The sequence below is a fragment of the Mastigoproctus giganteus genome, chromosome 11, assembly GCF_048544385.1.
Source record: "Mastigoproctus giganteus isolate SK-2022 chromosome 11, ASM4854438v1, whole genome shotgun sequence".
Classification (NCBI taxonomy): domain Eukaryota; kingdom Metazoa; phylum Arthropoda; class Arachnida; order Uropygi; family Thelyphonidae; genus Mastigoproctus; species Mastigoproctus giganteus.
Window position 1 is genome coordinate 152,933,379 of NC_143585.1, and position 26,291 is coordinate 152,959,669.

Sequence of the window (26,291 nt, forward strand, 5' to 3'; positions counted from 1 at the left end):
ATATAGACTATAAAGTATTTAAAGGCAAAGGCCTCATGCTACGAGGTAGAATGACTAATATGTAGGTTAGTGCAAATGCATCATTATAACATAGCGATCTACCAAAGTAGTTAAATTAATTAATTAAATTGGTATCGTTTTGGTTATATCTCATATTGTGACTGCCTTCACAACGAGTTGCCCACCGAAGAGAAGCCAACAAGCTTTGAAACGGTACTGTCTGGGTGGAGGTATCTGCTGAGAATAAATAACAAGTCTTCACCACTAGTGGAGTGTTATTTATTCAAGGTAGTAACAATATCATGTCAACTCATGAAGGAAGTCATAATATGAGATATAACCAAAACGATGCCAATTTAATTAATTAATTTAACTACTTTGGTATATAGCTACGTTAAAATGATGCATTTGCACTAACCTACATATTAATCATTCTACCTAGTAGCATGAGGCATTTGCCCTTAAATACTTTATACATCTAGCATAAATAACATTATCATCACTGTGAAATGCTACACCTGTTTTTGCATTTCTTTCTATGCACTGAACCTGTTCTTATGCTTATTTGTTGCAAATGTCCGATTAAATTGCATTTTTACTGCTTAAAGCTGTAGGAAGTGCAGTTCAAAAAATGCTAAATGACATCTACAAACAGTACACGGAAAATCTATTTTGTCTTCAGCAATGTTTTGCTGAAGACATTTGCTGAAATTTTGCAAATTACAGTGTCTGGAGACTAGGCACCAGTGGGGTGATCTGAATATAAAGCCTTGAATGGTTTGAGCATGCTCAATGCTGATGGGATTCTTCCTCTTGCTCAGAATAATCACCTGAGAGGGCATAAATTCAAATTGAGGAAAGACAGATGTAGGATAGACGTGAGGAAATTTGCTTTTAGCCAGCGGGTGGTTGGTTGGTGGAACAGACTTCCATCCCTTGTCGTGGAGATTGATAGCCTGAATAAGTTTAAGGCTCAGCTGGGCAGGTATTTCGAATGAACAAAGGGGTGAAGTGGAAGTGGTTATTTTTTTATTTATTTATTTATTTTATTTATTTTTTTTGGCTGATGCTGCATAAGCTTGCTTTCTTGCATCAAATGCCTCTACTAATGCTAATGTTAAATTATGTATTTCTTTGGAATTGTAATGAAAGGCATTGTTAATTTGTTTAACAGCACAGTATAATTACAAAAGTAAAATTAAATATAATTAAAGTAGCAATAGCAGTGGCAAAAAATGCACGAAAGCAAGCTTAAACAGCATTGCAAAAAAAAAAAAAAAAAACACACCTCCCATTTCACCTATTCATTCTCTCTCAAGTTCTTCCTGAAAAAAATTCGAGGAAGCACTAAACAAACAAAATGGGTGCATATTACATATACAACAAGGCTATTATTCTGCATTTCTATTTTATAATGTACACTAGCACATGTGACAGCAGATTCTTAATGAAAATAAGCAGAAATTCATGAAATCCTTTTAATAATTTCGATTTTAATGTAGTTTTATTATGTTTTTACTAAAAGATGAAGAAACCTTTAGTAATAATGGTGAGTCAGTAAAGGAGTCAAACTAAATTAGAAGGATGGAATTATAAATCTGGGGCACTGGCAGCTATGGTAATACTTTGCAATTGACATTCAAAATTGAAAGATTTTCTTTTATAGAGACCAATAAACTACTTACATCTGGGGATTCGTTACCTTGCCCCACCAAGAACAAGACTGCAACAATACATCGGACCTGATGCCACAAGAATGCCTGCCCTATGATAGTCAATTCATAAATCTGATAGCTTTCTTCAGAACTAGAAATAATTTAACATAAAAACATTTAACATAATTTACCATACAGAGGGAAATCATAACATAAAAAAAAAAATATATATATATATAAAATAATGAATCAATATATATTTTCCTTTTTAAGACTCCCAAATTTATTTTTATCAGTTAATGAAAATGGAGTTCAGCTTTATTATAGTTATAATTGGGGAAAACCTAACTAGTGCTTTGGAGATTCTATTACCAGCTCCATATTTACGTAAATACAGTAAACCCCCGCTATTCGCAGGGGTTACGTTGCTGAGAAATGCCACGAATACCAAAAACGCGAATACTGAGTTATGGCTCCCATAGTAATAAAGGGGTTCCGTTCCAAAATATATAAGAGAAACTAGTCTAAAATTTTGTCTATGTATGTATTACATGTATTTAATATTAAATGTAATATTTATTAGAAATTTCAAACAAATCTTTCAAACCAGCTTCTTTGCTAGCTAAAAAACCTATCCCGCCAGTGCTATCACCAGTTTCGCTAAAGCGTTGATAAGGAGTTTTGCGTTTTCACGAATGATGAGTGAATTTAACGGAATTTTATTTTGAGTTCGGTCTTCTATCCACAGAGTTAAATTTTTCCACTTTTTCCATTTTTTCTAATTTAACATCACGAGTTACAGAGCAAATTTTTGAAGCAATTGGTGCCTTTTCACGGACACTACGGCGGATTTTTTCTTCCGATTTCTTGATTGATCGTACCGTTGACTCATTGATTTTACAATGTTTTGCCACTCAGGAGACACTTTCACCATTAGAAATTTTATCTAATAACTCAATTTTATTTGCTAATGTCATCACCTTCTTTGATATTTTCACATTTCCCTTGTTATTCGTAGTCATATTTTTGTAGGGGTTAGAAAGAACTTGTCCACAATAAAGTCACTTTCTTCCGTTAACACATTCGAAAAAGTCTGTTTTACACTGCAAAACGGTAGATTTATCACTTTTGTAAGCATATCAATTTATAAATTGATAAATTTATTCAATTTATAAGCATATAAATTAAAAGCAAACGACGAAACCTTCCATAACAAGCGCACAACACATATTGAACAAGGATTAGCGAGAAATATCCATGCTCGCGATTTTGTCACCCCTCTCCTCCCACCCACTGAGCGCTGTTTTGAACGGGAAAGATAATTTTAACCACGCCCATGTTTTTTTATTGCGGAAAATATTCACGGCGCTTTAAAATTCACATTTTTTAGGTTTCATTTTATATTAAATCGGCGATCGCGAATACGCGAAACCGCGAATACAGATACCGCGAATAGCAGGGGTTTACTGTACATTCTTACAATAGCTCCATACATACAGTAGCAGCAGGCAGAGGTGAAAATGGTTCTTGCACTGCTTCGATTGAAATGAGCAGCAGCCTGGACAGCAAGGTGCTGGGGATTTCCAGGACTGCTGGGAGTTATCATGTAACAAGAAACTACATGGGCTGTGTTAGGCTAAGAGTAAGAACAGATGCATGTTTGTTATTTGGTTTTAGGAGCATTAGCAACTAAGGCCCACATTGATCCGGGGATATGCGGTGGTCATTCCCTGACCTTTCCACATCCTTTGTATTTGGTGATCACAAGCTGTCTTGAACCCCAGTTTAATCAAGAAGCGTGTGCTACCTTCTTGATTAGACTGGGGCTACGGAGGCGCCTACAGATGAATGTATACTTGCACGACACCAAAAGAGTTTAGTAAAGAAATTTGATGAATTTGAGGTGCTCAATAATGAGTTCCATAATGGGAATTGGGAGAGTAAAATGTGTACAGACAGGATAGGAAGGGAGGAGGAGGAGTTATGCTGTTAGTTAAGAAACACACAAAATCTAAGAAGTGCATACAGCTGACATGGGTGGAAGTGTAATGCTGAGTCAGTTTGGTGTGACACAAACACTGGGAAAATGAGGGAAGGAGTGTGTTACAGGCCTAATGACCCTGATGAGTACAATGAACAACTGTACAGAGAAATAGAGTGGGGCAGTAAATCAGTTTATCTTATAACGGGGGATGTTAACTTCCTAGATATTAACTAGGCCTCGTCACTTGCACACTAGCAGAGCTTTTGTGGATTGTTTTCTACAACAGCAGGTTTGAGAGGGAATAGAGGGAGTAATACTCGTGATCTAGTTATCAGCAGTGATTCTTAATGCATTAAGAATCTGCTTTCTTGTGCTTTCTAATAATCAGATATAGTAGTAGTGGCACGTGATGGAAGAAAGCAAGTGTATAAACTTATGCAGCATCAGACAAAAAAAATTTACAAAACAATTCCCTCTAAATGTTTGTCCAGTTCCTCCTTAAATTTATTTAGCCTATCAACTTCCACAACAACAGATGGAAGTTTGTTCCAGCAATTAGCCACCTGCTGGCTAAAGGCAAATTTCCACACATCTATTCTACATCTGTCTTTCCTCAATTTCAATTTATGCCCCCTTAGGTTCGTAATCTGAACAAGTGGAAGAATTCCATCAGAATTCAGCATGCTCAACCCATTCGAGGCCTTATACATCTCAATCAGATCACCTCGCAGGTGCCTAGTCTCCAGCCACTGCAATTTGCAGAACTTAAGCCTCTCTTGGTAAGAGGATCCCTTCATTCCCCTCACCAAGATTGTTGCCCTTCTTTGTACACATTCAAGCAAATCTACCTCCTTCCTAAAATGAGGCCTCCAAACCTATATGCAGTACTCAAGGCGTGGCCTGACCATTGCCTTTTTAGACAGAGGGACCATCACCTCATTTTCCCTGCTAGCAAAACCTGTATATCATTGACAAAACCCCATGACCTGCCCTGGGAACCTATCGGCATTGCTCAGAAAACTTCATATCTGACTGCACGATTACTCCCAGGGCTTTTTCATTTTCTACCACCTTAAGGGTTTTTTTTTTTTTTGTTAGTTGTTGCCGCATCGCTTCTGTGGCCATAATGCACCTCCCACGGTTTTTGCATTTTACTGTGATCCAAGCCCGAGGCAGGATTCAAACCCGTGACCTTTGTGTTGCCAAGCAGGCACTTTACCCACATGGCTAGCCCGGTCGGCACCACCTTATGTGTAGTACCACACAGTTGATGTGTTTCTATGGATATTCATACATTAAGGAAGCACTAGGTGGCAATGATCATAGTGTGCTAATCTGAGATTAACTTAAAGATGTAACTACCATCAGGGGTAAAGGGAAGAGTTTTTGCTTTCGTGAAAGTGAATATGGTGGTCTCAGATGGTTTTTAAATTCTATACTGAGGAACCAACTGATGATTTTACAAACGGCAAATTCAAAATCTGAAGCATTCAAGGAAGAAATTTTGAAAGCTACTAGATATTTTGTCCAAACTGAGAAATACTGTTCAAGGTTTATGCCTACATGGATGGCAAATGAACTAACGATACAAGTGGCAGATTAGAAAAATGCACGGGATGCATATAAATTATCAGATGACACAGAAGACTATGGTAGATATAAGCTAGTCTGTAATCAAGTCACAAAGGAGAATAGGCAAGCAAAGGCAGATTATGAAAAATCTTTGGCAAAGAAAAACAGCAAAGTCTTCTTTACTTATGTAAAATGTAGATGGAAGGGGGAAACAATCAGATTGGTCCACTTAATATCGATGGTTAGACTGCTGATAATCGTGCTCTGGTAGCTGATAAACTGAATGAATATTTTGCAGCTACATTCACATATGAGTTGATATTCAGGAAGGAATGACAGAAATTTATCAAACTCTGGCAGGGATGTAAACGATTAACTGAGGCAAAAGTGGAGGAGAAAATGTTGAAGTTAAACATAAGAAAAGCACCTAGGGTGGATGGCATCTATCCAGATGTATTAAAGGAGACAGCAAACGAAGTAAGCAAACTCTTAGCCATAATAATAAGAGCTTCCTTGGACTCAGGGAAAGTCCCAATAGACTGTAAATGTATCCCCAATTCACAAAGGCGCATCATAGGGTGACAGCAGTAATTACAGCCCTGGAAGATTAACTTCAGTTCCAAAAAAATATGGAGTCACTGGTTAAAGAAGTAATGCAGGATCAGCTAGACAAGTCTGCAGTTATATACCGTTCAGACTCAGCATGGATTTGTTAAGGGGAAGTCTTGTCTGACAAATTTGAATTGGATACTATAATGTGGTTGCAAAGGAACTGGAAGCAAAAAATAATTCCGAAATCATATACATGGATTTTGAAAAGCTTTTGATACTGTTGCACGTGTAAGACTACTATAAAAATTACAGCAGTATGGCATCAAGGCAAAGTTGCTACAATGGATTAAAGTATGGTTAAGTGGGAGACAACAGAGGGTGGTAATCAATGGACACTGCTCTTCGTAGCCTAAAGTTCATAGTGCAGTACCTCTGGATTCGGAGTTGGACCCATTGTTGTTTTCTGTAATTATGAATGATATTGATGAAAGTATATCAAGGTTAATGTCTAAGTTTTCAGATGATATGAAGGTTTGAAAGGTTGTTAATGACATCAATGATAGTAAACTACCACAACAGGATCTGGATAAGTTGAGCAGATGGGCTGCGAGGTGGCAACTAAAGTTTAACACTGACAAATGTAAAGAACTGCATATAGGTAGCAGTAATCCCAAAGTAATGTCATTTTTGGATGTAATCAGATTGGCCCTCAATCCGTCGTCTCTGTTTTCTAGGAACTCTAGTACTGAATCAAACAAACTGAAAAATCGATTCAGACAAATACCTTTTGAAAGCCAACAAACTTCTGTGTCAACCAGCAAATGGTGGTTCACACAGCAAACGGTGTGAACCAGCAAAATCTTCATCGTTTTCACTACAGATTTGGCTAAACAATCTGTCACTCAATGAATTGTTTCTAATCTTGTTGGCTGCTCTAATAACGTAATGGAGCAACGTATGCAGGCGTTCCACTTAAATTCTTCGCAACCAAATGTTGATGATGAAGAACACAATGTATAGCGAGTACATTTGGTACTGCTTGTTTCAAATGTGCTATGAAACCCTTGTGGCGCCCTGTCATTGCTGGAGCACCATCAGTAGCAGCAGACAAAATATTACGAATAGGAATTACGAATATGTCACTTTCTCTTGAAAAAACTTATTCATGGTATTAAATATAGATTCTCCCTTTTGCCCAAGACGATTATCTGCACATATTGAAAATTAGGACAGTAAAAGAGTTGATAATTGGTGCCATTGGTGGGCAGCATTCCAACTAACAAATTTTCTGTTTATACTCCAGGATGACCACATGGTCAGAGATCCCGAAATAGAGAGAGAGAATACAAATACCTTCTAAGAATACTTTTTGAGCAGCCGTTAGTCGCAATCTGTTAGCTTTGTACTGTTAGAAAATATTGCAGTTTTGTGAAGAATACACATTTCAAGAAACAATCCGTTATTCATAGTGGATAATTTTTTTTCCTTTCCTTTGATGCACCAGTTTTCGAAGTTTATAACGCAGCTACAAATAGAAATCTTTTCTCGAAATTTCGTTAGAAGATCAAACCCAGGAAACTGCTGTTCCGATATTGTTTACTAAAAACAATTACAATAAAGCAAACTTTTTTTTTTTTTATCAAATGCACGTTGCAGTGTTATCAGTTTTACACCAGTTTTTCTCGTTTCTAAGAGATGAATCCCCTGATTTTCTGTTCGTAGGAGCAATACACATTGAAGAAAGGAAATGCGATCTGTTTGCCTTTCAAAAACAGTTGTTGCTACTGTTTCGCTTTATTGCTTCTTATGTCAACTCACAGTAGCTCGCGTTGTCGCATTTCAAAGACCCTAGGCTAATTAGGATGGGTTTAGAAAAATAACAGAAAAAGGCCTAAAAAAATACACACTTTATGTCACATTTTTGTCATTTGCGTGAAATTCAATAGAAGATTTCGAAAATTGAAGTGGGAAAATCGAAGAAAACAGTTCTGGCTTCACCTATAGCGAATTTCAGCTGTGTCCATAGATTAAAAATTATAGAATTTATTAGTTGGCCTTTGAACTGGGTCCACTGGACCCGAGGAGATAAAAATATAAAAAGACAATCTGATTTTCTGGCCCACTCAATTTCTCTGTACAGTTGTTCACTGTACTCATTAGAGTCATTAACCCTATAACACACTCCTCCCCTCACTTTCACAGTGCACCAAATACGGAGGATGTGGAAAGGTCAGGGAATGACCACCGCATATTCCCGGAGCAATATGGCCTTAGTTGCTAATGCTCCTAAAAACCAAACAACAACTTTCCCCCATGCTTACCTCACACCAAACTGACTCAACATCACACTGTCCACCCATGTCAGCTGGATGCTCTTCCTTAGATTTTGTGTGTTTCTTAACTAACAACATAATTCCTCCTCTCTTCCTATCCTGTCTATCTTTTCTGTAAACAGTGTACTTCCCGATTTCCAATTCGACATTCCTTATATCTCTGTTATCCCAACAATAGCTGCCCTTGATGTTTTGACCAGCAACTTATATAACCTATTCTTACTCTTAGTTAACCAAACACAGCCCACGTATGTAACTGTTCCATGATGCCTCCCAGCAGTCGAACGCCCCGGCACCTTGCTTTCCAAGCTGCTGTTCATTCTAATAGAATTGCAATAACTGCACTAAGCTAATGCAGCAATAAGTGTTATGATATCTACTTCTTAAGTTAAACCTTACATTATGAAGTAATGCTATACCGTAATGATCATAATGTTAAATTAGTTATATCATTAGTTAAAGACATATGCCTAACGAGTGATTGAAACCTTCAAACATTCTTGACTTTCTATTATTCTAATAGAAAGTCAAGAATGACTTTCACTTCTGCCTGCTGCTACTGTTAATCTATTATTCTGTGAATCCCCGGAGCTCTCAGTTTTCTGACCCACCTAACACTGTCTTGATAGCATCAGCAAATATTCTTGCACCCCACCTTGTAGAAGCAGTCTCTTCTGTTAACAAGCACATACCACGGTGAGAAAACTTTTATCCCATGAGCCTTGCACAATCTCTTCAGGGCCGAATTGCTTGACAAGGCTCTCATGATATATTCCCTCTTATCATGTCTGTGTAGAATTGCAAACACTTTTTCGCAACTTTTTCTCAACATTGAACTGTACTTGTTAAGTACAGTTCAATGTTGTACAAAAATATCACCCTTTGTGCCTTTAAAAGATGGTATCTGCACGACAACATCATCAACTTTTGCCCCTGGCAGCCATGCCCTGGTTCTAATCCACCTATTCCTTTTGCATAATATATTTCCTGTCTCCCTAACTTACATCACCAACAATAACTAGCTCCTGTGGGACCAGCACATTCTGCCCTGAAGACTGCCACTGTGTTGCCTGATGCACAAGAGTGAGCTCTGTCATTGAGTTGGATAGCTGAGAGCTTGATGAGTCCCCCATTTTAATTCCTTTGAGAGCATCTACCCTACTCTTCAAACTCTTCATTCAGTTGACGCCTAATTTCTCTACACTCTCTGTACCTAGCACACACTAAGACATCCTCCATAGTTAGATCAAGTCCTGTTCCACAATGATCTGCAAACGTTCCACAAGTTGCATATTTTTTTAGGCTGTGATGTGTTTGAGAACGGCCCCCTTTGGTTCTCCCCCTGAGCCACAGTACTCCCGCTACTTTGTTGTGCTTGTTGCTTTGCTGATCTAGTCTGGGGTATGATTTCTTTTTAAATACTATTTAATTGATTAACAATGACAAGTAATAAGGCTGATATACTTGATTTACAATAACTGTACTAAGCTAATGCAGCAATAAGTGTTATGCTATCTACTTCTTAAGTTAAACCTTACACTATGAAGTAATGCTATACCATAATGATCATAATGTTAAATTAGTTATATCATTAGTTAAAGACATATGCCTAATGAGTGATTGAAACCTTCAAACTACTTATTTATCATGATTAAAACCCTAGTATTCTTCTGCACAACTGGTTACGTTTTATGATCTTTGTGTCAAATACTAATACAATAGCAGTACGAGCAGTGAAGGCACCTCCGTAGCCAGGTGGGCAGGAGTGGCCGTGCATAGCACACGCTTCTTGATTAGACTGGGGTTCAAGCCCGTGATCACCAAATACGGAGTATTTGGTGATCATGGGCTTGAAATATCTTTGTAAAACATAATTTGATATGTTAGTCAATCAAAAATATGGTAAAAATATGCAAAACACTTATCGTCTGCAGGAGCTTCAAACTTCACCTGCAGTTCACCTCATCAACCGCAGCATCATGAAGCTGTATAGTTTCTTACATATCACACAGTATTTCAAAAAGGTTTGTGTGAATACTGAATTAATTATGGTCAAGCCTAGTCACCAACAAACTGTAGGAAAAAATTTTAATAAAATAAATCTCTACAGGAAAATTATATAATTAATACACAAAATTAAAAGTATAAAAATCAATAGAAAATAAGAAAAAAAAAAACAATAAAATCATATAATGCCCATTAGAAGCTTTTCAGGTGATGTGTCTCTTCATTAGTTATAGAAATGAAATGATAGCATGGCTAATGCTCATTTCATACCAGAAAACTATGATCGGACAGCACATCACAAGAGAGAGAAAAAAAGGGGATAAATATAATAGCACAACACATACTAAACACATATTAGTCAGACAGCTCTTAGGAAACAGGACAGCATGAATTAATTGTTAAATAATTGTGGTGCAGAATAGCTTCCTTTAGAAGTTATTTTCCAACAAGATGAGCTGAAAGTGCTCCATTTGCAGGTGGAAAATCCAAATGTCAATCACAACTAGGGGACCTACACACACCCTATATTATGGGAAGTTATTCTCCAGCACAATGAGCATTGAATATACTTATTTAGCTAATGCACACCACTATCCTCTTTCCACGAAGCAGCCTGACTAATATGTTTAGTATGAATTGCATAATTATATTTATGTCTTCTTTTTTTTTTATCATTTTTATATTTTTAAGTTTGTATTTAAAGTTGACAGTGGCAAAAAAACTTGTTCATAATATGCTGATTGCCAATGCATAAAGACGTTTTTTTAATGCTGATTTCAGTGTGAATTTTAGTATTCTTCCATTACTGGTTTGACTTTCTATCTGTATTTAAGCTGTGTGAAGCATATTCTTGCATATACTGGTCACATGTTCTAAAACAAGAATTTAAAAGTAGAGACATCTCTAGCATTCAACAACTGAAGTGATGCTGGCTATATATCTTTGATCCTGGCATCTCTCAACAGAAATACCCACTAGCTTCAGATGAAGTTTATGTGTGAAGCAAGCTCACTGGCATCCAGTCACTGAAGAGCATAAGTTTTTTCAATTTTTTTGTTTCTTTAAAGTTTCACTCACTAACAGTGAAGTGTGGGCATTAAAATAAAAAAATGTGGCCATTAAAAAAAAATGTGATAAAAAGTGGATGTGTAAAGCACATAGGAGTGAGGTGGGTATTTAAAAAATTAAATAAAAATGTAAGTTTCCAGTATAAAAAAATATTAAAAAAATAGAATTTTCATAGCTTTGCTCATGTGACCGAAAACAAAGATGACAGGAAAAAAAAAAAAAAAAAAGTGAACAATTTTGAACTATTTCTTGCATTTTTTACCCTCCACAAAGTAAACGGTGTATGAAAGGCAATGGTGACTGCTAATTTATTTGAATTTTGTGCAGCTACTGGAGTGTTAGCAACAACATTATCATTATATTGCATTTATCATGTTTATAATAATATAAGTGGCATATGATGCAAAGAAGCATAGCTTATAATCAGTGGGCGGGGAGGGCAACACCCACATTATTTATCCATTGTTAGTAATAATTTCTCTAATCCTTCCTTAAATTAATTCAAACTACCCACCTCCACCAGATGGAATTTTGTTCAAACAATCAATTACTCAGGGTATATTTAGTTTAATTTAATAAAATTTTTATTGTTTTTAATATCAAGCAAAAAAAAAGCAGCATAGTTCATTAAAGTTGCAGATTTTCAAATTTATATATCAATAATTGCTTTATAAACACTAAAAAACAGGAGGCCTCATTTTAAAAAGAATGTAGAGCTGTTGGAATGAGTAGAGAGAAGCGCAACAAGATTAATCAATGGAACGAAGGGTTGCTCTTATGAAAAAAGGCTTAAGTTTTGCAGATTACAGTGTCTGGAGACTAGGCACCGGCGAGGTGATCTGAATAAGGTGTATAAAGCCTTGAATGGTTTAAGCATGCTCAAGGATGATGGGATTCTTCCTCTTGCTCAGAATAATCACCTGAGAGAGCATAAATTCAAATTGAGGAAAGACAGTTGTAGGATTGATGTGTGGAAGTTTGCCATTAGCTAGCAGGTAGTTGATAGGTGGAACAGACTTCCATCTTTTGTTGTGGAAGTTGATAGCCTAAATAAATTTAAGGCTGAGCTGGACAGGTATTTGGAATGAACAGAGGGGTGAAATGGGAGCTTTTTTTTTTTTTTTTTTTTTTTTGGCTGATGCTGCATACTTGCTTTCTTGCATCGTATGCCTCTACTAATGCTAATATCAACATCAATTGCATCTGCTATATGCTGGATACAGTTATGCATAATGTGGGCAGGGCAGCCCACTCCTATTAGTGATCGACCAAATAATCTTGGTAAATTTGAATTTACATTATAACCACCATTGTATCTCTGCACTCCTTCAAAAAAAAAAAAAAAAAAAAAAAAAACAATTTATCTCCAAAATATTGATGAATTAAGAAAAACAACCTCCAAATTGTGCATCCTACTCATGGTTTCCCACTTAGTGCTCTTTAGAGGGAATCTTCTCAAAAGTTCACTAATGGGTTTGGTTTTTTTTGGTTTTTTTGGTTTTATTGGCGCATCAGCTACTAAGGCTATAATGCGCCAAGACCATCACTATTGGGAGTTCACTAAAATTTATTAAAAGATAAGTACATAATCACTGTTTCAAACAGGGTCTGACTTTCAATAAATCTAAGACAAAATGATCAATGCTATTAAAGACATTAAACACAGACATTAAAAATATAAAATTGTAACAACAGACTTTGAAATTTAACTGATAAGAAGGATAAATCAGGCACTGTTCCAATTATCAAATGGATATCTGGACACTGCCTATAGCAGGGCTATACTTTTTGATTTTGATAATACACAAAAAACAAATGCCATACCAATTTGTTAGTTCTTCTATAATCACACTATGAACTTTGCGATGAAAATTATCAACACCATTTCCTATATCCATCTTACATAAATTCCTAAAGTCATGGTCTCCAATCAAGTAATGGCTAGCCTCTTTCATTTTCTGTTAGAAATAAATTTTTAATTATAAATCTTGAAAGTTTCCAATTTTGTATCAACTCATCATCCATTATTGCAAAGAGAGAAAATTATCTGTTAGTTTTTTGGCTAAGGTAAAGAAAGCCAACATGAGAACGACGAGAAACGTCAGATAACTTACGTGGAAAATTAGTTTCCCGACACCGAACTCTAGTGCTGCTCGCACGGTAAACAGACGGTAGGTGTTATTGGTCTGGAGCCGAAATAGAGAATGATATATTGATTGACAAATAGGAGTGGCAAATGTAAATGGTGGTGGGCACGACAGATGACAAGCTACTGTGTAGTCATTGGTTGGCATTATAATGTGTATTTATGAGTAAAGAATGGTGCATAATAGTTTTGTGATGAACGGTAAACCGGTAACAGCAGCAATGAATCTTTTAAAGATGGAACAAATTTGTAAGGAAAATAAAACGTTGGTTGATTTTTTAATGAATATTAAATTAATAAAAGTTTCGTTCCATTCATTTTTAGGTTCTTCATTATGTTTTTTTCTCATTATTAAAAGCAGATTTTTGGAGTTCATGAGTGTTTTTACTATATTGTTGATTTAGGTTTGGTTACGAAAAAAAGGAAAAGGTTTCTTTATTTTTCGTAACCTGACCTTAAATGGTACGCTAGGAAATAACAGAAAAGCTTGCCTTATATTTCGTGAAATATAAGGAAATATTAGGTCATGAAATATAAGGTCTATATATATATATATATATATATATAATTATTGATAAAAAATAAAGAAAGAAAGTTAAAACGCAATAACTGTAACTAATATGTAAATAATATTTATGAGTCAATGCAGTTGCAAGCAATCATGCAATACACCCATAATGTCTATAATATTAAGGATAATATAAAGAACCATTGGAATAAGTAAATCAATCCAATAATAATACCATCAGGGATCTAAGAAAACGCAAAAAAATATATATATAAATATATACATATTTTATCGCTTTTTACCGACAATCTAGATGACTTCAACTGGGGCTAACCACCCAGAATGAAGGCAAAAAACGACAAGAAGTTCTCTGTTTCTGTGATGATCAATATGCTAAGTAATTTAAATCTAACCAAATATAAACCAGTATAGGCCGGATGTAAATCGAATATAAATAAATCGAAAGAAGATAATAAAAGTTAAAAAAATTTTGAAATATTACAATCAAAGGTAAGAAATATAAGTAAAATATAAATGTAAGCATATATTAATCATCGTTGACCCGACAGAGAACGTAATTTAATGATTACAATAAGATTAAAAGAACGTAATTTAATGATTACAATAAGATTAAAATCTTATTGTAATCATTAAATTACGTTCTCTGTCGGGTCAACTATGATTAATATATGCTTACATTTATATTTTACTTATATTTCTTACCTTTGATTCTAATATTTAATATTTCAAAATTTTTTTAACTTTTATTATCTTCTTTCGATTTATTCGATTTACATCCGGCCTATACTGGTTTATATTTGGTTAGATTTAAATTACTTAGCATATATTGATCATCACAGAAACAGAGAACTTCTTGTCGTTTTTTGCCTTCATTCTGGGTGGTTGGCCCCAGTTGAAGTCATCTACATTGTCGGTAAAAAGCGATAATATTTTTTTTTTTTTTTTTTTTTTTTTTTGCATTTTCTTAGATCCCTGATGGTATTATTATTGGATTGATTTACTTATATACAGTGGATTCCGGTTATTATTCCGGTGTGTATATATATATATATATATATATATATATATACAGTGGATTCCGGTTATTTGGGCCACCGGTTAATCAGGGCAGCCGTTTATTTGGGGCAAATCTTAAAAAACAAAAACCAATCGAGAAAATAGCCAGGGTTTACTTCGCTTAATTGGGACAAAATGCCGTTTAATCGGGGCAGGAGACCTCAGCACTGGAGATTACCCTACGATTGTCTCCGACCGTACCACGTAGTTCGGTCGGATTTCTGGAGGTCACGACCATAAAACAATAAAAACAATAAAAACAATTAGCAGTCACCTGTTTATTGAGCTTTTCTGTTGGTGCAATAAACAGACAGTAAACTCGATCTTATTGAATTTGCGGTAATACCGGACAGCTGGAATTCTGTGGGTTATTATGGTAAAATGTGTTTACACTTCTATGGAATCTTCAATCATATAAAAAAAAATTATTTTCAGAATCTTCTCTTCATTCCTATTTTTAAAGCTTCCTAATTTGTTACTCCGTTCTCACTTGTGCGTGTTGTGTTACTTGCAATTTGTGTGTGCCCTGTTCTTTGTTATTGATTGCTTATCTTTTTACTGTTTTAAATTTCAGCCCCCACCAACAAATGTCAGTGAACAGAAGTGTCAACTAGCTTAGTTAGTATGTACATATTACAGTACGTATTAATTATTCCGATCATCACGTATATTCTTCCGATTTGCACGTATCATTTAATTTTTTAATTGGTAAGGTAATAAAGGGTAAATTTGTGCTTAATATATCTTTACTTTTATAGCCTGTGGATAATATTCCTCCTATTTTCGCTAATTAGAATCGCTGTTTAATAGAATTAAAATTCAATTCACAAACGTGATCACAATGACCGGCGCTTACTGCACATCGTATAGTGAACGGTACTTTACAATGGTGAGTTCGTCGTAACGTGATTTGATTGTACAGTGAACTAATTGTAAAGGGAGGGGGGGTAAATTGTATTTTTAGCTACTTACGTGAAACTTCGGATAATTGGGGCAGCCGCTTAATCGGGCCAAAATGCACTAGTCCCGATGTGTCCCAAATAACCGGAATCGACTGTGTATATATATATACACACAGTGAATAGCTATCGAGGTATTGAATGACATTATAATATGTGTGTATCTGCACGAGTGTCTTTAAAAATAAAAGTACAGTAATAAAAAATTAATATTTTGTTAATAAACAATTAATGCGCTAATCCACCTATGATTCTAAAGAAAAAGGTTAGGTTACCCCTCCATTTCAGGAAGAGGTTCAAGCTCCCATGGGATTCAAGTGGAAGTAACCTGACCTTTTTTTCACTATTATGGAAAGCTTTCATTAGGGCAAGTTACCATTAGTGCTTCTGAGTGCTACTAAACCTATGTTATTGTGTGTGTTGTGTTCACGCACCATCAGCACATCGTTTGCCACACCTACCTGTCAATCAATATATCGTTCTAGACTTTGCTCTAGACCAATAACTCCTACTGTCTGTTTACCGAGAGAGCAGCGCTAGAGTGCCATATCGGGAAACTAATTTTCCGCATAAGTTATCCGACGTTTCTTGTCGTTCTTATGTTGCCTTTCTTTACCTTCGCCATTTTTTTTTAATACACTAAATTGAATAACCAAAGGTACAAAACTACAAAATATAAATAAAGCAGCTCAGTATTTTAAACAAGCAAAGAACAGTTATCATAACATCAATATAAATATATTAATAAATATGCCATCATTATTTTAGTTATAAGATTATCAGTTATTATCAATATTCAAAATGTTGCATGTTGGAGCTTTTTCAGGAGCTGCTGTGGAACTTTCTTTATTGCTTAAAAATTATTTAGTGGACATTTAGTAGACATTTAATTGTCTCCCTATGCAGTGACCACAGGTTACCTGTTGGAGCTATAACAGTCTCTAAATTGGAGAGGATCAAAATAACAAGAGGGAAAAAACTAGGGTGTGGAAATTAAAACAGTGGTAAACAGTTTGGACATCGAATGGAAAGCATTCAAAGACTGTATAGTAGAGCTGACAGAGCAGGTATGTGGAACGACAAGCAACAGAAGGGGATGGAAAGAAACCCCATGCTGCAAAAAACAAGAATAATGTCACATGACCAACTTCCAGAACAGAAATGAGAATAAAGAGAAATATAAAACTGCAAAGCAGGCCAAGAGGTTAGTCAACGAGGAAAGATGGTGGTGGCTGGAAGAATGGAGTGAAACACTACAAGACATCGAAAGTAATAAAAAGATGCTGTATGGCATGGTCAGGAATAGGAGAAGAGATTGCAAGCAGAGCAAATATCTCATTGATGAGAACAAGAACCTAATAACTAAGGATGAAAAGATAAAAGAAACATGGAAGTATTTTGACAATCTGCTGAACATGCAGGACAGTCAGCAAAAAGGACAAAGGCTGGATGACCATAAGAGGGGATGGGGAGAATATAGACAAACAGACAGACTTGACGGCCTGATGTGGTGCATGCATGGAAATACATCAAGACAGGTAAATCTGCTGGTATTGACGAGATAACCAGAGAGATGCTGAAAGCCACAGGTGAGGCAGGGATAAAGTGGACATACTTTTATGCCTTTGGCACCTGGAGTGACAGACAGGTGCCAAAGGACTGGAAAGAGGGTATGATCATCCCATGGTTAAAGAAGGGGAAGAGGAAGAAGTGTTCCAATTATAGAGGCACCACATGCGAGCAATCTGTATGATAGTGTAGGAACAGAAGATTTGAGGAACAATTGAAACTCAGATGGCTGATGAACAGTATATCTTCAGGCTTAGCAGATTGACAGTGGATCTAATTTTCTGCGTCATGCAACTGATAGAGAAATATTATGAACATGAACTATGGATGGTGTATATGGACATAAAGTGTTTGATGCTGTGAAGAGAAAGTGTGGGAAGTTTTGAGACCCTTGAGGATAAAGGAACATCTTGTAAAGAGAATTGAGAATATCTACACTAACACAGTGAGCAAAGTAAGAACAGTGGTTGGGCTGACAGAAATAACTTCAGGTTTGAGACAAGGAGGCATCCTGTCACCGCTACTATTCATAGCTGTCACAAATGATGTGCAACGTAGAGCTGCAGAACTTGAAAAAGATCAGACGAAAGTGATGCACTTTGCAGATGCCCTCTGTATAAGGGGACAGAACATGTAACAAGTGCAATGGCAAGTGCAGTGGACCAGCATGGCCAAAGAATTTGGACTGGTTTTCAGTCAGGATAAGAGAGAAGTAATGGGAGTGGGAAGCCTGGCGGATACATTGCGATGGAACGGAAGGCAATGAAAATGGTTAACAAGTATCTAGGAAGATATCATCACAAAAACTGAAGAGATGGATGAAGAAATAAGCAGAAGGATACAAGACTGGGGAATTTCTAAAGGCAGACAAGAGGTCTGGTCTGGAACATACAACTAAAGTAAAAGAAGGCCATTTACCAGACCTACTACATAGAAACTGTGGACTTCAAAGGAGCCTTTTCATAGACTTCAAAGGGGCCTTTGACACCCTGTGGTGGCAGGATGTCTTGAAGAGTTTCCAGGAGGCCGACGTCTCAGCTGCTTTGTCTTGTCCTGGCTACAGATTATTTCAACAACAGAAACCTTGTCATCTCCTTGATCACGAGACCGGTTACTCGTGGCTGCCCTCAAGGATCCGTACTCGGTCCAATGTTGGATGGCTAGCTTCTGATCATGACGATGTCGGTAAGATTGCATACGCAAATGACCTGGCCCTTTTGATTATGGGAAACTCAAGATTAGAGCTAGAGCAAAAATCAGATAACATCTCGGATAACTAAACTCATGGTGCAATGTGCACAAATTAGTTATTTCTGTTCCCAAGCAAAACAGCTTCTTCTTAAGGGAAACTTAAATCTAAACGGACTGCCAGCTGTTAAACTTAATAATCACAGCATCAAACTAGAAAGAACATACAAATATCTTGGAGTAATGTTTGATCATAAACTCTCTTTCATTCAACATGTAATGTATATTTTGAACAAGATTAAGGCTTTAACAGGGGAAAATATTTAAAATTAGTAAAAACATTTGTGGTATAAAATCAAGTACATTAAAGCTATATCATAAAAGTCTATTTTCGCCTATCATATACTATGCGGCAGGTTATTGTTGTTATTTAGTTTTTAGGAGCATTAGCAACTAAGGCCATATTGCTCTGAGATGCGGCAGGTGCATGGGGCCTTAGGGTGGTTAAATAGCATGGTGAAAAAGTATCTTATCCAATCTCAGCATTTTTTCCTTCTTGCCACCTCCAGAGCATGTAGAACTGTTTCTACTGTTGCTCTGCAGGTTCTGAATGGTTGAATACCTATTTACTATGAAATAATACTGCAGTATCTATTATATCACCAAAAAAGGGATCTCCCAGCTAATACTAGTAACTATATTGAAATGGATTTATCTGAAAAGAAGGATGTTGCTAAAGATACACAAAATTACCACATTAGTGACATGAATAATATCATCTACTTAATAAAATGTCAAGATAACTGTAACACTTGCTACATTGGTAGCACTACCACAAAATACGGTTCTACCAAAACATCAAACACATGTGCGTACTACCACTACAATAGCCTTAGGACAGGACAGTCCAATACCGAATTAGCAACACATGTTCAATCCCACAACCACACCCCCTTAGTAGATTCAGCCTTTCCTATTATCAAATTAAAATCCAGTTTTAAAATTTTCCAATATGAAGCCCTAGTTATAGAATGATTTCGCCGCCATTCCACTCTTCAAGTATTAAATTCCAAACTACCCTATAACATAGCACCGGTCTGGAATCTCATGCACCTGAGATTCCCATGTGTATCCAGGAGCATCACGGGAACCTAGTCTTCTTAAATACACGCGTTTACTCTCATTCTACCATTGCCAACTGAAGACGCGTAAAACGAAAGCCACTTATTATGGCTATTGGCCTTCTGTTTCCAACCGTATAACTAAAATTGTTTCAAATTTCAACATTGACAACCAAGGACGAAGACGTGCACTTCTACTTCCTTGTGCCCATTTTAATTCTGTTTTAAATCCTAACTTATTCATGCTAACTTAAATTTAAAATTATCATCCAATTTATTCCGACATCAATGCAGATTATAAAAAGGTGAGTATCATAATAAATTAAATTAAGCTACGCTATTACATTGTGGATGTTGCTAGATTAAGATCTGAGTTTATGAGAAACTGGCAATTGGAGTGGAATGCTGCTCTTTTAGGCACGGTTGCATATAATTTTATTCCTAATGTCTTTGAATACACTAAGCATGGTTTTGTCCTGGCTTAAATGTCACATTTATGATTACAGGTCTGGGAGTATAAACTCCAAATTAAATGCACTTGGATTGTCCACATCGCCTCTGCCCTTGTTGAGCAGTTGAGACGGTCGATCATTAATCCTAGAATGTAGCCACTATTTAGATGTTAGAAATTAGCTTCAGATTTTGACAAACATATACAGTCCTGCTGATTTTCCACGTTTGGTGGAAACAAGGAAGAATTTCTTGTATTTCTCTGATTTTGCTGATAGTGTGTTTAGAAGATGAAAATGTATTGTAAATGTTAATCCTTAATGAGGATTAACATTTGAGGTGTTACACCAAAGAGTTTATATGGTTTTTTGGCTCTGAGTTTCACTAAGTCTTTTGTTGTTGTTGTTGTGTTTTCTGCCGCAAGGGCTACTTAAGCCATATTGCGCCTACCAAATCAAATGATTTTCTATATAAAAATTGCTTGAGCAGTAGTTAGAAACGGTCATACATTTTTATTTGTTATAAATTGAAAAAGAATTCAGAGAGATTTGCTTCTTTACCTATTATGCTATTCAGAGAGAGAGAGAGAGAGAGATCGTTCTAGATCTGAAATGAAACTAAAAGACGTTCATCGGGCATTGTTGAACAAGTTACATTCAAGGAGTATATGTTTTACTGTAAGTGGTTGCGATCAGTACGCACACTGCAGAGGATCATTTCCTGTAACCAGATAGAGGTGTGTGAGGTGAGTGTGACCTATACGGGTTCTGGCTAAGATTTCTTCTTCTTTTCTATTTTGACCAAGACTAGAAGTCCATAATTGTGGTTCAGGTTTTATTTGAAATAGCTTGTTATTTGTTTGCATTTTCCACAGAAGTGTCCATTGTTCCATAGATGTTCTCCGTATATTATGTCTATAATCAGGATGTGGGATTAGGTCATTTGTTGGAAGGATGCTTTGCAGCATTATCTGCACATTCATTTCTTGGAATACCACTGTGGCCAGGGATCCTTGAAAAGATAACAGTTTTCTGATGCACATGAAGATGCATCAGCTTATGTCTTATGAGCTTTAATAAAGGATTGTTAGGTGGGGAAGAGCTTTTCAAAGCTAAAAGAGCACTCTGTAAATCAGTGTATGTTATACGTTTATTTATTGATAGCAGTGAGATGTTTTTCAGAGCAAGCTTAATGGCATGGAGCTCAGCAGTGTAGCTGCTGCATTCAGTTGGAAGTGAAATTGAAACAGTTGTATTAGAAAAGACAGCAGCTACACCCAATTGTCAGACTTTGAAACATCAGTATAGGTTTTGGTAAAGTGGGGGTACTTTTGTGAGTGAGCAAAACGTAGTTGTTGGATGTTAATATTTGCTATAGAGATTTATTAGCTTATCAATATTAGGTTTAATATCTGTAAGTAGAAGATGTAAATCACCACGTTTAAAAACATCCAGACAATTTCTTTGTTTTGTCAGCAACTGTCTGGTCCTTGAGGTTGTCACAGACATTCTCTCAGATATGAGAGACAAGCTGTACTTGCTACCTGGGAGTCTAAAACGCTGATAGAACTGATATTCGGGTGACACTCAAGTCAAATGGACTCAATTTCGGCGAATTCCGGATGGTCTGTGACAGCCAAATCCTCTGCTTGCACCTTCACGATGGAGTGACTGTTAGTAATCCTGTGTATAACCTCCATGCACAAGTACATGGTGGGTGACCACCCAGGTGTGAACCAACGTAAGCAGGGGTCGAGGTGCAGCACCCACACCACAGGGAGAAATGCCGCCCCTCTATGCTACCAGGCAGTACTGGGTGGTAGATGACTCTCATCAACCGGCGAAATACCAGCACTTTGCTTACTGGAGGCTTGAAGTGGTGGAACCCATTTTTGGTCTCTAGAGCTAAGTTCCGGTCAACCCTTCCCTATCTCTTCCATCATACAGTATGATTGATGACATTTGGGGTTATGATGAACGTCGTGGCAAGATCCAATATTCCTTACATTTCGAGGGTACAGCTCCAAAACGGTGTTCGCAGGCCAGCAGCTAGTTAGTACACCGGACCGAACCTATTGGTAACTAGGAGGCTTACCGATCAGCAAGTGTATAATCTTGCTACCTCTACTCTGCCAGATAGTGACTGGAGGGAGTCCGAGTAGTGTGTATACGGGGACCATTGTCAAGGCCACATTATGTCAAGGATCTGGGTATATTCTTACCACGTGTACGCCATATCCAAAAATTTCATTGCTTCATACAGCACGACCCACCCACTTTTTCTTACTATTGAATACACAATGAATTGTCAAACTAGAGCAATCTGCGAAAAGATCTAAACCTCCCAAGCGCTTCCTAATTCATTTCACAAACATATGTAGTCTTAATTCTAATCTCAACAATGTCCATTTCCACTTGCAGTATGCCAAACCCCATGTACTTTTTCTGACAGAATCTCAGTTATCGGTTGATTCAACTACTGCTCATCTCAGATGCCAAATTTATTCGCTGTATGATTCCTTTCGGCTCAAAAGTGGTACTTGTGCATCTGTCCGTTCTGATATTCCCTGTCAGAGACTTAGCAATTTGGAATCTCCTCTCTTTGATCTTCTCTGGCTTAAAATCTCTCTGCCTCATTGTGTCAAATCATCTGTTGTCTCTACCGTTCTCCCAACTCCACTAATCACTTGGAGCTCTTTGACTTCCTCACTTTGCAACTTGACTTTCTCCAGTCCAACTTTCCTAACAGTGAGGTAATTTTCCTTGGTGAAAATCTAGCTGGCTTCCGTTTTCTAGTCACACCGACACAGCAGGTCGAGATGGTGAGGCTTTTGCAATTACAAATGACCTAGCACAGATTGTTCATTTACCTACAAGAATACCGGACAATCCTAATCATACAGCCAATATGCTTGATGTTTTTCTCACAAACAACCCTTCTAAGTACACGGTCGAAGTGAGAGGTCCTTTAGGCACTTGAGATCACAACTTGGTGATTGTCTCTTCTCCAATGGAACCTTTATCTCATGGCTATTCCCAACTTCGTGTTGTTTGGCATTACAAGAATGCAAAATGGGATGACCTGCGAGACTTCTTTTACTTGGTCGGATTACTGTTTCAAAACTTCTGATGCTCAGATCGTGTCAGTGAAATTATTCTTGCAGGAATGGAATCCTTTATCCCACACTCCACTTTAAAATCTCGTCCTTTATCTAAACCTTGGTTTTCTAATAAATGTGCTAAGGCTGTTCAAGAGAATAATGTTGCATATCGTAATTGGCTTGTTTCTAATTCTTCAGTTTCATTTTCTGCCCACACCAAAGCTCACAACAATTGTAAAGCAGTTATTAATCAGTCCAAACTAAGAGTAGAAAACTTGCTTCTTGCCCTAATGGTAGCCAAGCATTCTGGTCTCTTGCCAAAGCTATTGGCCGCAACTTTTGTCCATCTCTGCTCCCACCTCTGTCCAAACTAGATGGTTCTGTTGTCACTTCAGCCAAGGATAAAGCTGACCTGCTAGCATCCCATTTTTCTTCCAGCTCATGTATTAATGATCTTGGTATGAGACCTCCCACAATTCCCAACACGCTCCATTCAATGCCTCCTGTGGTCTTCCGTCAAAAGGATATCAGAAAGATTTTGATGAATCTTGATGCTAAGAAAGCTCCAGGTCCTCATGGTATTTCTCCACTTGTTCTCAAAACCTGTTTTCCTGAACTTACTCCTATTCTTTGCCGCCTTTTTTCACTTTTTTATTCCAAAGATGTTTTTCCTTCTACTTGGAAATTTGCTCATATCCAGCCAGTTCCTAAAAAGGGTGACAAATCCCTCCCATCCAATTATCTTCCCATTGCAATTACTTCTACGCTTTCTAAAGTAATGGAGAAATCAAGTAACCGCCAACTCTTAATCTATCTAGAAATCTTCCATCTGATCAACGATCGCCAGTATGGATTCCGTCAATGTCGATCCACTGGTGATATTCTGGCTTATGTTACCCATTTATGGACTAATTCAATGGAAAGGTTCAGTGAAACACAAGTAGTTGCTCTTGACATCTCAAAGGCTTTCGATCGTGTTTGGCATAAAGGTCTTCTAAACAAGCCTCCATCTTATGGTTTGCCAACTGTTTTTAGTAATTGGTTACCCAGATTTCTCTCTGATCGCTCACTGAGGGTGATGGTAGATGGCTCTCTGTTTTCTAACTTCTCCACTAATGCCGGTGTGCCCCAAGGTTCAGTTCTTTCCCCCACTCTTTTCCTCTTGTATATTAATGACCTTCTTCCATTGACTGGAAATCCTATCCATAGTTTTATATGGATAGGATTTCCAGCACATCGCATTATAGCACATTGCATTCCACTTTCCATTTTGAGAAACCTTGTCCTGCTCAATCAGCTTCAACTTCTCGAAAATCTGCTACCAATTCCTTAAATACCGATCTTCAGGTAATTCTCGAGTGGGGCAAAGAGGTTTAGAAAGTTTAGAAGGGTTGAAATCAACTTAGTTGATTTCAACCCTTCTAAACCTCTTTGTTTTAGAAGTTTAGAAGTGAACCTTCTAAAACTCAGTCTTTTTAGCATTAGCATTAGTAGAGGCATTTGATGCAAGAAAGCAAGCTTATGCAGCATCAGCCAAAAAAAAAACCCACTTCCACTTCACCCCTCTGTTCGTTCAAAATACCTGTCCAGCTGAGCCTTAAACTTATTTAGGCTATCAACCTCCACCACAAGGGATGGAAGTCTGTTCCACCAACCAACCACCCGCTGGCTAAAGGCAAATTTCCGCACTTCTATCCTACATCTGTCTTTCCTCAATTTGAATTTATGCCCTCTCAGGTGATTTTTCTGAGCTAGAGGAAGAATCCCATCAGCATTGAGCATGCTTAAACCATTCAAGGCTTTATACACCTCTATCAGATCACCTCGCTGGTGCCTAGTCTCCAGACACTGTAATTTGCAAAACTTAAGCCTTTCTTCGTAAGAGCACCCCTTTGTTCCATTCACTAATCTTGTTGCCCTTCTCTGTACTCGTTCCAGCAGCTCTACATCCTTCTTGAAATGAGGCCTCCAGACCTGTATACAGTACTCTAGGAGTGGCCTGACCATGGCCTTATACAATGGAACAATCACCTCCTTATCCCTGCTGGAAAAATTCCTGTATATCATTGACAATACTCCATGAGCTACTCTTGCAGCCCGTCTGCACTGCTCAGAGAACTTCATATCTGCCTGCACAACCACCCCCAAGTCCCTTTCATTCTCTACCACTGTCAGTGTAGTACCACAGAGTTGATACGTTGCTCTGGGGTTGCTGTTTCCCATGTGTAGTACTTTACATTTGTCAATGTTAAACTTCATTTGCCACCTCTCAGCCCATCTGCTCAACCTTTCCAGATCCTGTTGCAGCAGCATAGTGTCAGTAGTGTCCTTGACAACCCTGCCAACCTTTGTATCATCTGCAAACTTGGACATTAAGCTTGATATACCATCATCAATATCATTTATAAATACAGAAAACAACAATGGACCCAACACTGAGCCCTGAGGGACTCCACTAATAACATCGGTCCACGAAGAGCAGTGTCCATTGATTACCACTCTGTCTTCTCCCCCTCAACCACCCCTTTATCCATAGCAGCAATTTGCCTCCAATGTCACACTGCTCCAATTTGTGTAGCAGTCTTCCATGTGCAACAGTATCAAAAGCCTTTCTAAGATCCAAGTATATAATATCAAAGTTATTCCCTGCATCCAGCTCTTTTGTGACTGCATCATAGTATCCAATCAAGTTGGTCAGGCAAGACTTCCCCTTAACAAAACCATGCTGTGTCTGAGCTATAACTGAAGTCTTGTCTAAATGATCCTGCAGTGCTTCTTTAACCAGTGCCTCCATTAATTTTCCAGGAACAGAAGTTATGCTCACAGGTCTATAATTACTTGTTTCAGCCTTTGATCCTCCTTTGTGAATTGGGGTCACATTTGCACATTTCCAGTCCATGGGTACCTCCCCTGAGTCCAAGGAAGCTCTCATAACTATGGCTAAGGGTTTGCTTACTTCCTTTGCTGCTCCTTTAATATAACTGGATAGATCCCATCCACCC

At 37.3% G+C, this 26,291-nt stretch overlaps 1 protein-coding gene across 3 annotated transcripts in view; it reads right to left on the reverse strand.

Moving 5' to 3' along the window:
• LOC150078520 (tRNA pseudouridine(38/39) synthase) overlaps positions 1-26,291 on the reverse strand; it is a 331,034-nt gene that overhangs the window by 105,680 nt on the left and 199,063 nt on the right. For all 3 annotated transcript variants that reach the window (XM_090384243.1, XM_090384244.1, XM_090384242.1), the window contains exons 7-8: positions 12,996-13,129; positions 1,686-1,806 (exon numbers count right to left, since the gene is read on the reverse strand). In XM_090384243.1, the coding sequence (XP_090240369.1) occupies positions 1,686-1,806; positions 12,996-13,129 (255 nt within the window). The remainder of the gene's footprint in view (positions 1-1,685; positions 1,807-12,995; positions 13,130-26,291) is intronic.